We start from the raw sequence: 15,000 nt of genomic DNA, 5'->3' as shown, positions 1-15,000 counted from the left end.
AAACTTGGTGCTGATGTTTCAGCCGTTTGGGGCTTCTTGTGGTCTTTGGGGCCCCTGAGGAGGGCTCTGCTGTGTGACTGGCCGCGGGTCGTCCCGGGGAAGATCCGGGTCCGCAGTGTGAACAGCAGGAAGCGGAGCAGGAAGTGTCCTCGTGTGTCAGCAGTCATGAAGTCCGCGCGGCGGCTCCTCTTCTCCCTCTGCTGCGCTCTGACTCTCCAAATTTTTACCGGAGGGTCTCCGGCTCCTCTACCGGACCGGGACCTGGACCTGAACCGGACCCTGAGCCTGGAGCTGGACCTGTCGGCGGCGCGGCGCCGGGTGGATCCGCGCTTTCTGTCCGTCACCATCGACGCGAGCCTGGCGTCAGAGGAGCGGTTCATGTCGCTGCTCAGGTGAGACAGTAATCCCGTTACCGTGAGAGCTGGTTGTATCCGAGTATGTGCTCTGATGATGATGATGATGATGATGATAAGTGATTATCAGCGCTGATTGGTTCCAGATCTGATCGATAAGTGGCGCCGTCACTTCCGTCTAAAGAAGTAAAAACCAAAAGAACTGTTGAAATAACATGAAGTCCAAAAACCAAAGATTGATCCAAAATAAAAACACGAGAGGGAATAGAAACAGAAAGTCACGTGATCAAAACCAGCTGAGAACATGACGTGAGGCCTCAGCTGTCAGCAGTGTGACGTGTTTAAACACAGTTTGAACTTCAGTACAGATTAAACTCTTGTGACGTCACAGCGCGCCTTTCTCTCAGGTGTGAGCTGATGGTTCCCACCCTGCGGCTCCGGGCCCTCCGTGGGCCGTCGGCTGCTGGGTCTGAAGCCCGCCCTGATCCGGGTTCTGTTTTGTGTCTGCAGCTCTGCTAAGATCAGGACTCTGGCCGCCGCGCTGAGCCCGGCCTTCCTGCGGTTCGGAGGGACGCGGCAGGACTTCATGGTGTTCACACCTCAGAGGAGGCGCCGCGCCGCCGCTGCAGGTAGCTACACATAGATACACTTTTATTATTTAATATTTAGTTTTTGTAATATTCAGCAGTGACCGGAGAGCGCTCTGCTCGGCCTGTTTATACCCAGAAAGACAAAAGGTGTGTAGCCGTTTCTGTGGATAGACCTATGCTAAGCTAAGCTACGCTAACTGTTGCTGCAGCCTCCTGTGATGTAGATGTGCTGCCCTGGTTCCTGGAGGAGCGTCTGAAGGAGGACTGGACCCGGCAGCAGCTGCTCCTCAGGACCGAGGACCTGCAGAGGAAGTACCACAGAGTCCACTTCACAGGTAGACCCCGCCCCTCTGTCCACTGTCCACATGCAGGCTGTCCCCTGACTGTCCTCCTCTGTCTCAGAGCTCACAGTGGACCTGCTGCACGCCTTCTCTAACTGCTCCGGCCTGGAGCTCATCTTCGGCCTCAACGCGCTGCTCAGGACTGCCGACAACAGCTGGAACAGCAGCAACGCCCGCTCTCTGCTGCAGTACTGCGAGTCCAGGGGCTACCGGATGTCCTGGGAGCTGGGAAACGGTAAGCTGACCGGCCACAGGGGGGCGCTCTGCAGGCGGTTTGTCAGACTGAAGTCAGTGTTTAATGAGGAAGAATCTGGCCCTTCAGGTCTGACGGCGTTCCTCGTTCTGTTTGAGGAAGTCACATCAAAACTCTGCGGGTTCTAGTCTCAGACTCAATCACAGTCTGTGACCGACTTGCCCTGTGTCTGCAGAGCCAAACAGCTACGAGAAGAAGGCCGGCGTCCGTGTGGACGGAGACCAGCTGGGCCTGGACTTCACTCGTCTCAGAGACATGATGTCAGAGTCCAAGTTGTACCGTGACGCCGGGCTGTACGGGCCGGACGTGGGCCAGCCGCGGGACCACAGGGTGGACTTACTGGAGGGGTGAGCGGGATCTTTCTTTGAACATTGTTTCTCTGATAATGTTTGTTGGACACAGACTTTGTCCTCTGAAGACACATAAACAGGACACGCTGCTGTGTGTAACTGAATCAGAGTCACATGTCCCGCCGGTGTGTCTGCTGTTAGCTGTTAGCTGTATGAAGCCTGAATTAACAGGCTGACGCTGCTCATTCAGCTCACAGTGTCTCCTTTTGTTTGTGTGCTGCAGCTTCCTGCAGAGCGGCGCCCACGCCATCGACGCCTGTACCTGGCACCAGTGAGTCCACCTTCGCACTCTGTGTGTGTGTGTGTGTTTTTAATGAGGGTGGAGGGATTTCATACACCTAGCACTGAACTGAATGACGTCTGTTTGTCCTGAATTGTACCAGCAGTGGTCCTGAAACGGAGCCCTGTGGTACACCAGAGTTCATTTGACTGTGTGCTCATAAACCATGACTCCACTTCCTGTCTCAGTTACTATGTGAACGGCAGAGACACGTCCTTGGAGGACTTTGTGGACCCTGAAGTTCTGGACACTCTGACATTAAAGACCAATGAAGTGCTGGAGGTAAATAGACGATGCACGCTGTGAGTGTGTGTGTGTGAGCTGTGTGACTGTGTGTGTGTGTGAGCTGTGTGTGAGAGCTGTGTAACAGTGTGTGTGTGTGAGCTGTGTAACAGTGTGTGTGTGTGTGTGTGTGTGTGTGTGTGTGAGAGCTGTGTAACAGTGTGTGTGTGTGTGTGTGTGTGTGTGTGTGTGTGTGTGTGAGAGCTGTGTAACAGTGTGTGAGTGTGTGTGTGTGTGTGTGAGAGCTGTGTAACAGTGTGTGAGTGTGTGTGTGTGTGTGTGTGAGAGCTGTGTAACAGTGTGTGTGTGAGCTGTGTGACTGTGTGTGTGTGAGCTGTGTGACTGTGTGTGTGTGTGTGAGTTGTGTAACAGTGTGTGTGTGTGTGTGTGAGTTGTGTAACAGTGTGTGTGTGTGTGTGTGAGCTGTGTAACAGTGTGTGTGTGTGTGTGTGAGTTGTGTAACAGTGTGTGTGTGTGTGTGTGTGAGTTGTGTAACAGTGTGTGTGTGTGTGTGTGAGTTGTGTAACAGTGTGTGTGTGTGTCTCCTTCAGAAAGTGCAGCTGGTGTCTCCGGGGAAGCCGGTGTGGCTGGGAGAGACCAGCTCAGCGTACGGGGGAGGGGCGGCGGGACTTTCCGACACCTTCGCGGCGGGTTTCATGTGAGTTACTGAACACTGAGGTCACATGATTCATGAGCAGGAAGCGCATCAGGCTGTTTACAGGACGTTCACTGACTGTGTACAGGTGGCTGGATAAGTTGGGCCTCGGAGCCACGCTGGGTCTGGGTGTAGTGATGCGGCAGGTGTTCATCGGCGCTGGGAGCTACCACCTGGTGGACGACAACCTGGACCCGCTGCCTGTAAGACGGCTGGACAGTTTGTGTTGTCTGAACTTATCGCTCTGTGTCCAGACCATGTCTCCTCCTTAGACTGAACTATGAGCTGTTTGATGTGCTGCCCCCTGGTGGAGTCAGACCTGTACCTGTGTCCTTGCAGGATTATTGGCTGTCTGTCCTCTACAAGAGGCTGGTGGGACCAGAGGTGTTGGCGGTGAGAGCTGGCTCTGGATACGGACGAAGCAAACGAGTCAGACTGTATCTGCACTGCACCAACCGGAGGTACACACACACACACAGACACACACAGACACACACACAATAAAGAAGGAGGAGGTCATCACAGATAAAGAGACACTCTGTGTCTGTGTGTGTGTGTCTGTGTGTGTGTGTGTCTGTGTGTGTGTCTGTGTGTGTGTGTGTGTGTCTGTGTGTGTTTGTGTGTGTGTGTGTCTGTCTGTGTGTGTGTGTGTCTGTCTGTGTGTGTGTCTGTCTGTGTGTGTGTGTCTCTGTGTGTGTGTGTGTCTGTCTGTGTGTGTGTGTGTGTGTCTGTCTGTGTGTGTGTGTGTCTGTCTGTGTGTGTGTGTGTCTCTGTGTGTGTGTGTCTGTCTGTGTGTGTGTGTGTCTGTCTGTGTGTGTGTGTCTGTGTGTGTGTCTGTGTGTGTCTGTGTGTCTCTGTGTGTGTGTGTGTGTCTGTCTCTGTGTGTGTGTGTCTGTGTGTGTCTGTGTGTGTGTGCAGTCACAGGCCTGGAGCCGTCACACTGATGTCTCTGAACCTCAGTAAGAAGCCAGCCAGGATGTCCATGCCGGAGCTCGTGTCCAGCAGCACAGTGGAGGCCTTTGTGCTGCAGTCTGAGCGGCCGGGGGAGGAGGGGCTGTACTCCAGGTGCAGGTCACACTGAGCATGCTCAGTGCACACATTCATATTCACCTCAGAGTCACGGGAGAAGTCACGTTCTGTCGTGTTATCTTGTTAGAACGCTGAAAGGCCTGCTCAGCAACACTCCCTGATAAATCTGTGTGTGTGTGTCTGTCTGTGTGTGTGTGTGTTTCCTCTGCAGGTCTGTGCGTCTGAATGGAGAGCTGCTAAAGATGGTGGATGATACAACGCTTCCTGTCCTCGCAGGAGCTCGCCTGCCGCCGTCTGAACACCTGCAGCTTCCTGCCTACTCTCTGGCCTTCTTCGTCCTCGACGCCAAGGCAGCGGCCTGCCACTGACACCGGCCCGCCCCCTCACACCCACTCTGGTATCAGACTGTGAATTAAAACACTGCCACCTTCAGGCCAGACTGTGAATTAAAACACTGCCACCTTCAGGCCAGACTGTGAACTCCAGGGGTCATAAATGACGCTTGCTGCAGATCTGGGGAGAAGGCAGATTTTATTTTCCTCAGGACACGCACAGGGCGGTGGAGGTCACTCCTCCTTCTCCTCGCCGTGTGTGATGATGTAACACAGAGATTTATAATCCAGGTTTCCTGCAGCGTCGATGTTTGACGACTGAAACATCTGCTTCACCTGCAAACACACAGACGTCACTCAGGATGAGTTTTACAAAGCTCCGCCTGGCAGGATGATGATGTCAGCGTTTACCTCCTCAGCCGTGAACCTGTCGGCTTGTGTCATCAGCAGCTTCTGCAGTCTGTGAAAAGACGAGTCAGTGACTGAGACCAGATAAAATGTTCAGAATGTTCACACATACTCCTCTTTGTGAACGAAGCCTTTGGCATCAGGGTCGAACATTTTGAAAGCGTTCAGGATGGTGTCCTCGGGGTCCGTGCCTGCACACAGGGGCGGCCATGTTAGCAAAACTGTACACAACACGACGGAAACTTCATCAGCTGTGATCTGAGCTTTGTATATTAAATCCAAACACTTTATTAAACATGTCTGATTAACAAGGTCCAGTAAAAACATGAAGTCCTGCCCCCTCACACCCAGCAGGACGCCATGATGGAGTCACTGAGCAGAAGTCACATGACCAACACTCAGAGAGTCTGTCTGACCTGCAGCTGATCTTTATGCTGCAGTGACCAGTGGTCATGTGACAGGAGCTGTGGCTCCTCCCATCATGCACCCTGCTGGACTGACGCAGGTCTCACCGTGCAGCTTCTCTCCGAACAGGTTGAGGAACATGGTGAAGTTGATGGGCCCGCTGGCTTCTCTCAGCATGTCCTCCAGCTCGTTGTCCTTCACGTTGAGTTTACCTGAAAGTCAAACATGGCGCCGCCGTCAGCTGACTGACACCCGGCTGAAGTCACATGTGAGTGCAGAGACAGACCCAGAGAGGCGTAGGTGTCCTTCAGGTCCTCTTTGTCGATGAATCCGTCACGGTTCTGGTCGATGAGTGTGAAGGCCTGAATCAAAGAGAGGCGGCATGAGACCATGTGATGACACGGCCTCAGACAGGCGCCGTGGAGGCGGAGTTACCTCTTTGAACTCTTGGATCTGAGTCTGCTCAAACATGGAGAAGACGTTGGACGAGGCTCTCTGAGCTCGCTTGGCTCCTCCCTCCTTCTTCTTCGTCTTTCTGCTGGCCTGAAGGGGTCAAAGCACTGTGAGACACCTGTGTGTGTGTGTGTCTGTGTGTGTTGAGGTGTGAGTCCTTCAAAGTCATTTCCTTTCCAATAACCTAATATTCTTACATACATAATGTAACACGGCAACAGGCTGCTGCCTCTGGTGAGGACAGGAGGACTCTCTGAGCCTCAGGTGAGGACAGGAGGACTCTCAGAGCCTCAGGTGAGGACAGGAGGACTCTCGGAGCCTCAGGTGAGGACAGGAGGACTCTCGGAGCCTCAGGTGAGGACAGGAGGACTCTCAGAGCCTCAGGTGAGGACAGGAGGACTCTCGGAGCCTCAGGTGAGGACAGGAGGACTCTCGGAGCCTCAGGTCCACGTCTACAGATGCTTTAAACATCCACAACAGTGCAAATGTTACTGAAGCTTTTCCAAACCTGCTGCTGCTTCCTCTGATGATAAGACCATGACTCTATGAGCTGACTGAACACGTCCTCACATGTTTCATCCAGCAGACGTTAGTTTGGTTAGAAAGTGAGAGAATCGGACACGTACCATCTCCGCTGGTCTCCGCCGTGATGCTGCCGCCGCTGCCTGCAGGCGGATGCTCCGGGAGCTCTTAAATACAGCAGCTGTCCGGGAGGCAGGCGGCAGGTGATGATAGCCTGAGTGGAGCGGAGGGGGCCCACAGGGACCAAACGGGGGCCCAGGTGGGACCCCCCAGTCCAGCAAGAGTTCTCCTTACATGGACAGGATGTGTGGTGAAAGGCTGGACAACTGCTGCTGGACGTCCAGACCTTTTAGAGAGTTTCTATTTACAGTCACACACACACCATTAGAAAGTGTTTTATTAGAGCCAGGCCCGGGCTGTGGGAGAGTCAGCCCAGATTAGCACGTCATTTCAGAGGAATGGACGTCAGCCCGGAGGACATCTGGACACTGGTCTGATGAGTCCTGTCTCTGAGAGACATGGTGAACAGATGTTGATGGGTTTCCTTCAGATTGCTGTTGCTAGAGTGTCCACACGGTGGCGCAGCAGTCTCTCTGCCAGCTCTTAGTGTTGCATTCAGGGGTCAGGTAGAGGTGAAGGTTTGAAAGTAACATGTAGAAAACACATCTGCCAGACTGCACGGAACCAGAACCAGACTCCAAGGAACTAGAACCAGACTCCACGGAACCAGAACCAGACTCCAAGGAACTAGAACCAGACTGCACGGAACCAGAACCAGACTCCAAGGAACTAGAACCAGACTCCACGGAACCAGAACCAGACTGCACGGAACCAGAACCAGAACCAGACTCCACGGAACTAGAACCAGACTGCACGGAACCAGAACCAGACTCCAAGGAACTAGAACCAGACTGCACGGAACCAGAACCAGACTCCAAGGAACTAGAACCAGACTCCACGGAACCAGAACCAGACTCCAAGGAACTAGAACCAGACTGCACGGAACCAGAACCAGACTCTAAGGAACTAGAACCAGACTGCACGGAACCAGAACCAGACTCCAAGGAACTAGAACCAGACTGCACGGAACCAGAACCAGACTGCACGGAACCAGAACCAGACTCCACGGAACCAGAACCAGACTCCAAGGAACTAGAACCAGACTGCACGGAACCAGAACCAGACTCCACGGAACCAGAACCAGACTCCAAGTGGTTCAATGAGGAAATAATGATTATACCATTTTAAATGATTAGGAAGTGACGCTCTAAAATGTCATTATTATTATTATATTATCGTTATAATATTAGGGAGGCTCCTTGTGTTTGTATTGTGTAGTTTTGTCTTTAATTAAAATAACATTCTAAACATTCAAATGTTTCCAGACTGGTTAAAAAAAGAAAAGAAGACTTTCGCTGCAGTGTGTCTTCACCCACTGCAGCGCAGCCGTGTTTCGGTGTCAGGATTTCCGGGTCCGTGAAGGCGGCGCGTCACGTTAACACTACATTACCCACAACCCCCCGCGCTGAGCCATGTTGTAGGAAATCCGCTTGCGGCGGATTACTGTAATCCGACAGAGGGTCTGGACGACACATCGGATCACGACACACACACACACACACACACACCCGCGCGCGCAGCGGCCTGTGACAGATGCAGCTCGTGCCACAATAACGGGATAAAGTTGGGATATGATCTGACGCTCGGTTCCGTGAAGCCACAGATCCGCGCCGCCCGGGCCGCTTCCTGGACCATCGATTCATCCGACGTACAGTGACAGCGGTTCGGCTTCAGTGCACCGCAGGGCTCCGACACACACGGAGGGAAGGCTCCGGTTCGTCGGCTGAAGAGACCACCTCCCTCCCTCTTCCCTTCCCCCGTCAGGTTCAGCCCCAGCTCGGCTCGGTCTGCGGACTGAGGCGCTGCTGCTCCCAGCCACACCACCAGCTAGCGCGGCTAGCTTACTCAGGCTAGCTAGCTAGCTCGGAGGAATTTGTGAGTTTTATTTGGAATTCGGCTCATTTTCCGGCCCGCAGCCCACCGGGAGGGAGCATGTCGGCGAAAGACCCAAACAAACTGTCCACCACGGACCGGCCCATCAAAGGTACGTGACGTTTATTCTGCGAGCGGTGTTCAGGAAGTGGACGCGGCTGCAGGCAGCTAGGCGCCCGCTACATGCGGGCAGGACGGCTGGTGTCAAGCCGCCCTCAGCTCGCTCAGTCTGCGGGTTATGTGTGCATCACCCCGCGGCTGATCCGCGCCTGTCGCCGCGCAGCCGACAGGGGCGGCCGGGCTGATCGATCAGCCTGTTAATCAATGCAGCAGCTGCTAATCAGTTAGCCTCTTAGCTTAGCTGTCCGGACTGCCAGATGTCAGCTCTGACATCCTGCACCCGGACAGCTGGCTGCTGTGCCCGCACCAAGCCTGCGGCACCGCGGCTCCAGCCGCCCGCTAACACCGGGCCACGGGACACAAGATGGTAGAGGGTGTAAACGAGGTGCTGCAGTGTGTGTGTGTGTGTGTGTGTGTGTGTGTGTGTGTGTGTGTGTGTGTGTGTGTGTGTGTGTGGCCTGAATATAAAACAGCCTTCCTTCATGGCTGTTTGTGGACTGCAGGGAGTTCAGTGAGTCTCTCCAGGATCTTAGATTTTATTCATCTGCATGTTCTCTGAGTTATAAATCATAAGAATATTTAAAACATAAAGTCAGAACCCTTCACGAGACAACTTGTAAAAACTCACAAATATAGAAAAGAACTGTGGATATTCTAAAGTCGGAGATCTGCAGAACTCTGCTCACAGCAACATGTTCAAGGACCTGGAGGTGATCACACAGGACAGGTTCAGACCTGAGAAGTCTCCAGCGTGGACGGCCTGGTGGAGCTGCAGAGCTGCAGAGCGTGCGGTGTGGTGGTGTGGTGGTGGTGTTGGGTTGGCGGTCAGCGGTGGGCAGGATAGATTGGCTCAGAGGGTTAAGAAAGGCTCAGCTGAGTAAAGCTACACGAGGGTTAACGAGCTCTGATTGGCTTTCACCACCTCATTCGTCTGAACTGAGACTTCACCGTCTGCCAGTAGTCCATCTGTAGACACACACACACACACACAGACACACACACACACACACACACACACACACACACACACACACACACTGCTCCTGATGGCTGCAGTTCATCATCACTGCCCTTTTCTGACTGACACAGCTCCCAGCATCCTGTTGAACCTGGCCTGTGTGTGTCTGTGTGTGTGTGTCTGTGTGTGTGTGTGTCTGTGTGTGTGTGTGGACCTGCTTTGGTCTTTTGGCTTAGTTACTGATGGTAATCGAATCAGTCCAGCCATTTGCGCTGCCTGGCTGTGTAATGATTCTGGCTTCATCCATGATTGATGGAGCTGGCCTCGTGGGCGGAGCAGTGTGTGGAGCTCTGTGCTGGGCCCTGTGGTGGTTCTGGTTAGCTGGTTAGTGGTCTGCACCTGTCCTGGTCCTGCTGGTGGAGCTGGACGGTGGGCTGTTTGGGCAGTTTGGTTCTGGTTCCTGAATGTGAGGGTGTGTTCAGTCTCAGCAGAAGGTTCCATTACAGTGAGCTCTGAACTCATGTGGAACCAAATAAACCGGCGCAGATCTGACAGCATGCAGACAAAAACAGGAAGTAGAAACTGTGAAAGTTTGGTCACAAATGATCGGCCGGGGCAGCCGTGCAGTCAGACTGTGACCTGATCCAGGAGCTGTGCTTTGGTTCAGTGTGAATGTGAACACGCTACAACCAGGGAGGACTCAGAACTGGCACAGTGTGTGTGACACGGCCGGCCTACAAACGCAGCCCCTGAACTGGGACACGGTGGAAATGTTCCACACAGACCCGTGTGGGCCCCAGCACGGAGCTCTGCCCCGGGGCCAGCCGGCCTGGCTCAGACCGGGCGTTACGTAGACCCGCAGCTAATCACAGCAGTGTGACGTGTGCTGCTGTGTTCACCTGGAAGCATGACTGTAGGATGTGTTGCCATAGCGATGGATTAAACGGCCAGTTCCTGGTTTTTGATGACAGAGGATGTGGCAGTAACTGAAAGGCTTTCTGCAGGATTGGAAATGTTACTTCCTGTATTGAAAGGTTATTTTGATTACATCACCTGTACCACATGGCCCCGCCCCCTGTCAGCACCTCCTGCTGCTGGTCTGCAGCAGAGCAGCTGCTGTTTTGCGTATATTTGACTGGATGATGGCTGCAGGCAGCATGGCGGCCGGCCGGCGGGCTCGCAGCTCGCAGGCTGACTGACGCAGCAGCCGAGGGGAGCTGCAGCGAGTGTTTTTATTTGAATACCACTTCCTCCAGCGGTCTGTGACACCCACTCTTCACAGCTGTGGTTTTGTTTTCCTCTTCAGAAGAAGGCCTCGCTGATCAGTCTGATCACATCTGCTTTCCTTCTCATGAACCAGTTCAGGGCGCCCGACATGATTGGCTGAGTTTGTGCGACCTGGTTTGGTTGCACACTAAAATAGAGCGCTGGGCCGGGAGTGAAGCTCTGTCTGTGTGGAGGCAGGATGATTCTGAATTTAACTCTGAAACACTCGTCTGTCAGGACAGGAACATAAAGTGTGATGTCATCACATGTTCTCACACAAAGTCCAGCTCCATCCTGTCTGACACAGAAGGCCTGGCCGCCATGTTTAAAGCACTGGCAGACAATAACATGAAGGAGTCATTCATGTAAAAGTGAAGAACCCCTCCACCTGGACTCCTCCTCCGCCTGCTCCACCACATCTCTGTGTGAGATGTGTTCCTCCGCCTGCTCCTCTGTGTGGGCCGTGCTGCCAAACTCTTCTCCTTTGTCTCCAGACGAGCCTCGACACGTCGGCGCCGTCTTTCACAGGAATTTCTGTTACTCATCAGATCGCAGATTTACAGAAAGACACAGCAGGCGGGAGGAGGCGGAGGAGCGGGCGGGAGGAGGCGGAGGAGACGGAGGAGCGGGCGGGAGGAGGCGGAGGAGCGGGCGGGGAGCGGGCCTCCTTCAGGAGGAGCGCGGGCTGAGCTGTGTGTACAGCAGGGTGAGCTGTGTGGGCGTGCCTCCACCTGGCTGCGCTCTGCCTCCACCTGGCTGCGCTCTGCCTCTACCTGGCTGCGCTCTGCCTCCACCTGGCTGCGCTCTGCCTCCACCTGGCTGCGCTCTGCCTCCTCCTGAACATGGTGGCTTTGCTGAAGCTGAAACTTTATCGGGTGTAGTTGCATCAGAAGGCCAGGTGTGGGTGCGGCCCGCGGCTCTGACGGTCTCTAATCCTTAATCTGACACGCCACACGCTCTGTTTCTCTGGGAGATTTTCACACAACTGTAATGTTAGAAATGTGTGACCACTGTGTGTACGCATTTTTACTTTAATCTCTCAGATTATCAGATTTCTTTTGTTAATTTGAGATTTTTCTCTTGAATGTTTTCACTGTCTTTGCTGTTGAAGTGTTTCTGCTCCTCCTCTGTTGCCTCTTCTTGTTTATTTTATGGGTGTAGCACAGATGAACCGGTCCGATACACTGTCTAATGTCACGATTGGTCATTGGACAATAAAACCTTGATGTGTTGACGGCCATGTGTAGCAGACTCTGGAGGCCTTCAGTCTTCAGCCTTCAGTGAGCCGATGAGGCTTCGTTAGTTTTCACCGGTGTTCAGTAAGAAGCAGCCGAACGTCTCCGTCAGTGAGCCGACTGCACGGCCGGTGTTGATCAGAGCGTTCGTGCGGCTGACGTCGGTGTCTCCGTCTGTCTGTAGCGGTGCCATATCCTCCCGGTACGCGCCTGTCGGTCAAAGACCTGTATGTGGACGGGAGGCCCAGCGTGGAGGTGCTGAAGGCCCATCTGGTGAAGGAGGGCCGGCTGGAGGAGGAGGCGGCTCTGCGGATCATCAATGAGGGGGCCAGCATCCTGCGCCAGGAGAAGTGCATGCTGGAGGTGGAGGCGCCCATCACAGGTCAGTCCGTGTCTCCGTCTGACCCCGCCCCCCCAACATGTGGCTCAGCTCCAGCTGCTCGTCTCTTCTGTCTCACCGACTGTTTCCATGTTGTCATTAAGACTTCTTCCTCTCTGACGGTGTCTCTGTGTGTGTTTGTGTGTGTCTCTCTGTGTGTGTGTCTCTTTGTGTCTCTCTGTGTGTGTGTCTCTGTGTGTGTGTCTCTTTGTGTCTCTCTGTGTGTGTGTTTGTGTGTGTCTCTCTGTGTGTGTGTCTGTGTGTGTGTCTCTTTGTGTCTCTCTGTGTGTGTCTCTCTGTGTGTGTGTCTGTGTGTGTTTGTGTGTGTCTCTCTGTGTGTCTCTCTGTGTGTGTGTCTGTGTGTGTGTCTCTTTGTGTCTCTCTGTGTGTGTGTGTGTTTGTGTGTGTCTCTCTGTGTGTGTGTCTCTTTGTGTCTCTCTGTGTGTGTGTCCAGTGTGCGGAGACGTCCACGGACAGTTCTTTGACCTGATGAAGCTCTTCGAGGTGGGCGGGTCCCCCAGCAGCACCCGATACCTGTTCCTCGGGGACTACGTGGACCGAGGCTACTTCAGCATCGAGGTGGGAGACACTCACACACACACACACACACACACACAGCGCTGCGTTCTCATTGGCTGCTGTCATGCTTCCTTGTTGAGGATTAGTGAACATCCTGGAACGTGACACAGTGAATCCTTCATGCAGAAAATCACTGTTTGCAGACTCACTGTGTTGTGCTCCTGTCTCAGTTGTTTTGTGTGTCTGTGTGTGTCTCTGTGGTTATTTTTGGTGGCAGTTAACTGAATTCAGCCTAGTTGTTCTCACCACACTGAAGTTTGCCTGTCACGTGTCTGTGTGTGTGTCTGTGTGTGTGTCTGTGTGTGTGTCTGTGTGTGTCTGTGTGTGTCTGTGTGTGTCTGTGCTCCATGTTGATGCAGTGTGTTGGACAGTGGCTTGCAGGCGAGGGGCAGGTCTGCCTGTGGCCTCATGGCTGAGCCCTGCTCGGTGGGACAGCTCCCTGAGGAGCTCCCTGGTGCTCCTCTCTCCTCCTCCTCTTCCTCCTCTCTCCTCCTCCTCCTCCTCCTCCTCTCTCCTCCTCTCTCCTCCTCCTCCGCCTCCTCCTCCTCCTCCTCTCTCCTCCCTCCTCCTCCTCCTCCTCCTCCTCTTCCTCCTCCTCTCTCCTCCTCTCTCCTCCTCCTCCTCCTCCTCCTCCCTCCTCCTCCTCCTCCTCTCTCCTCCTCTCTCCTCCTCCTCCTCCTCTCTCCTCCTCCTCTCTCCTCCTCCTCCTCCTCCTCCTCCTCCTCCTCCTCTCTCCTCCTCCTCCTCTCTCCTCCTCCTCCTCCTCCTCCTCCTCCTCCTCCTCCTCTCTCCTCCTCCTCCTCCTCCTCCTCCTCCTCTCTCCTCCTCCTCCTCCTCCTCCTCCTCCTCCTCCTCCTCCTCTCTCTCCTCCTCCTCCTCCTCTCTCCTCCTCCTCCTCCTCCTCCCTCCTCCTCTCTCCTCCTCCTCCTCCTCCTCCTCCTCCTCCTCCTCCTCTCTCCCTCCTCCTCCTCCTCCTCTCCTCCTCTCCTCCTCCTCCTCCTCCTCCTCCTCCTCCTCTCTCCTCCTCCTCCTCCTCCTCCTCCTCCTCTCTCCTCCTCTCTCCTCCTCCTCCTCCTCTCTCCTCCTCTCCTCCTCCTCCCTCCTCTCTCCCTCCTCCTCCCTCCTCCTCCTCTCTCCTCCTCCTCCTCCTCCTCTCTCCTCCTCCCTCCTCCTCCTCCTTCCTCCTCCCTCCTCCTCCTCCTCCTCCTCCTCCTCCTCCTCCTCCTCTCTCTCCTCTCCTCCTCCTCTCTCCTCCTCTCTCCTCCTCCTCCTCCTCCTCCTCCTCTCCTCCTCCTCCTCCTCCTCCTCCTCCTCCTCCTCTCTCCTCCTCCTTCCTCTTCCTCCTCTCCTCTCTCCTCCTCCTCTCCTCCTCCTCCTCTCTCCTCCTCCTCCTCCTCCTCCTCCTCCTCCTCGCTCCTCCTCCTCTCTCCTCCTCCTCTCTCTCTCCTCCTCCTCCTCCTCCCCCCTCCTCCCTCCTCCTCTCCTCCTCCCCTCCTCCTCCTCCTCCTCCTCTCTCCTCCTCTCTCCTCCCCCTCCTCCTCCTCTCTCCTCCTCTCTCCTCCTCCTCCTCTCTCCTCCTCCGCCTCCTCCTCCTCCGCCTCCTCCTCCTCCCTCTCTCCTCCTCCTCCTCCTCTCTCCTCCTCCTCCTCCTCCTCTCTACTCCTCCTCCTCCTCCTCCTCCTCCCTCCTCCTCCTCCTCTCTCCTCCTCCTTTTCCTCCTCCTCTCTCCTCTTCCTTCCTCTTCCTCTCCTCCTCTCTCTCTCTCTCCTCCTCCTCCTCTTCCTCCTCCTCCTCCTTCCTCCTCCTCCTCCTCTCTCCTCTCATCCTCCTCCTCCTCTCTCCTCTCTCCTCCTCCTCCTCTCTCCTCTTCCTCCTCTCTCCTCCTCCTCCCTCCTCTCTCCTCCTCCTCCTCCTCCTCCTCTCTCCTCCTCTTCCTCCTCCTCCTCCTCCTCCTCTCTCCTCCTCTCTCCTCCTCCTCCTCCTCTCTCCTCCTCTCTCCTCCTCCTCTCTCCTCCTCTCTCCTCCTCCTCCTCCTCCTCCTCCTCTCTCCTCCTCTCTCCTCCTCCTCCTCCTCTCTCCTCCTCCTCCTCCTCCTCTCCTCCTCCTCTTCCTCCTCTCTCCTCCTCCTCCTCTCTCCTCCTCTCTCCTCCTCCTCCTCCTCTCTCCTCCTCTCTCCTCCTCCTCTCTCCTCCTCTCTCCTCCTCCTCCTCCTCCTCCT

At 54.8% G+C, this 15,000-nt stretch overlaps 3 protein-coding genes across 3 annotated transcripts in view; 2 read left to right on the top strand and 1 right to left on the bottom strand.

The window, feature by feature from the left end:
* Positions 1–53: 53 nt before the first annotated feature.
* On the top strand, positions 54–7,279 carry hpse (heparanase). The gene is made up of 12 exons (XM_028418406.1): positions 54–392; positions 864–982; positions 1,153–1,278; positions 1,346–1,519; positions 1,713–1,884; positions 2,111–2,158; positions 2,356–2,449; positions 3,001–3,107; positions 3,193–3,307; positions 3,444–3,565; positions 4,023–4,169; positions 4,345–7,279. Exons 1-12 carry the CDS (start codon positions 166–168, stop codon positions 4,499–4,501), a joined length of 1,608 nt encoding a protein of 535 aa, XP_028274207.1. The 5' UTR covers positions 54–165; the 3' UTR covers positions 4,502–7,279.
* Positions 4,672–6,410, bottom strand: LOC114444011 (myosin light chain 5-like). The gene is made up of 7 exons (XM_028418407.1): positions 6,358–6,410; positions 5,714–5,821; positions 5,565–5,640; positions 5,386–5,490; positions 4,986–5,064; positions 4,877–4,925; positions 4,672–4,801 (listed from the first exon to the last, which is right to left on the bottom strand). Exons 1-7 carry the CDS (start codon positions 6,358–6,360, stop codon positions 4,700–4,702), a joined length of 522 nt encoding a protein of 173 aa, XP_028274208.1. The 5' UTR covers positions 6,361–6,410; the 3' UTR covers positions 4,672–4,699.
* Positions 7,280–7,801: 522 nt separating the features above from the next.
* LOC114444012 (serine/threonine-protein phosphatase 2B catalytic subunit alpha isoform-like) overlaps positions 7,802–15,000 on the top strand; it is a gene marked incomplete at its 3' end in the record, with an annotated part of 14,626 nt that continues 7,427 nt past the window's right edge. Inside the window, 3 exon segments of the mRNA XM_028418408.1 lie at positions 7,802–8,357; positions 12,009–12,206; positions 12,658–12,782. Of these exon segments, the coding sequence (XP_028274209.1) occupies positions 8,306–8,357; positions 12,009–12,206; positions 12,658–12,782 (375 nt within the window).

The sequence above is a fragment of the Parambassis ranga genome, chromosome 12, assembly GCF_900634625.1.
Source record: "Parambassis ranga chromosome 12, fParRan2.1, whole genome shotgun sequence".
NCBI classification, from domain to species: Eukaryota; Metazoa; Chordata; class Actinopteri; family Ambassidae; genus Parambassis; species Parambassis ranga.
The sequence above is the reverse complement of the archived record's forward strand: the minus strand, read 5'-3'. Positions and strand labels throughout refer to the sequence as shown.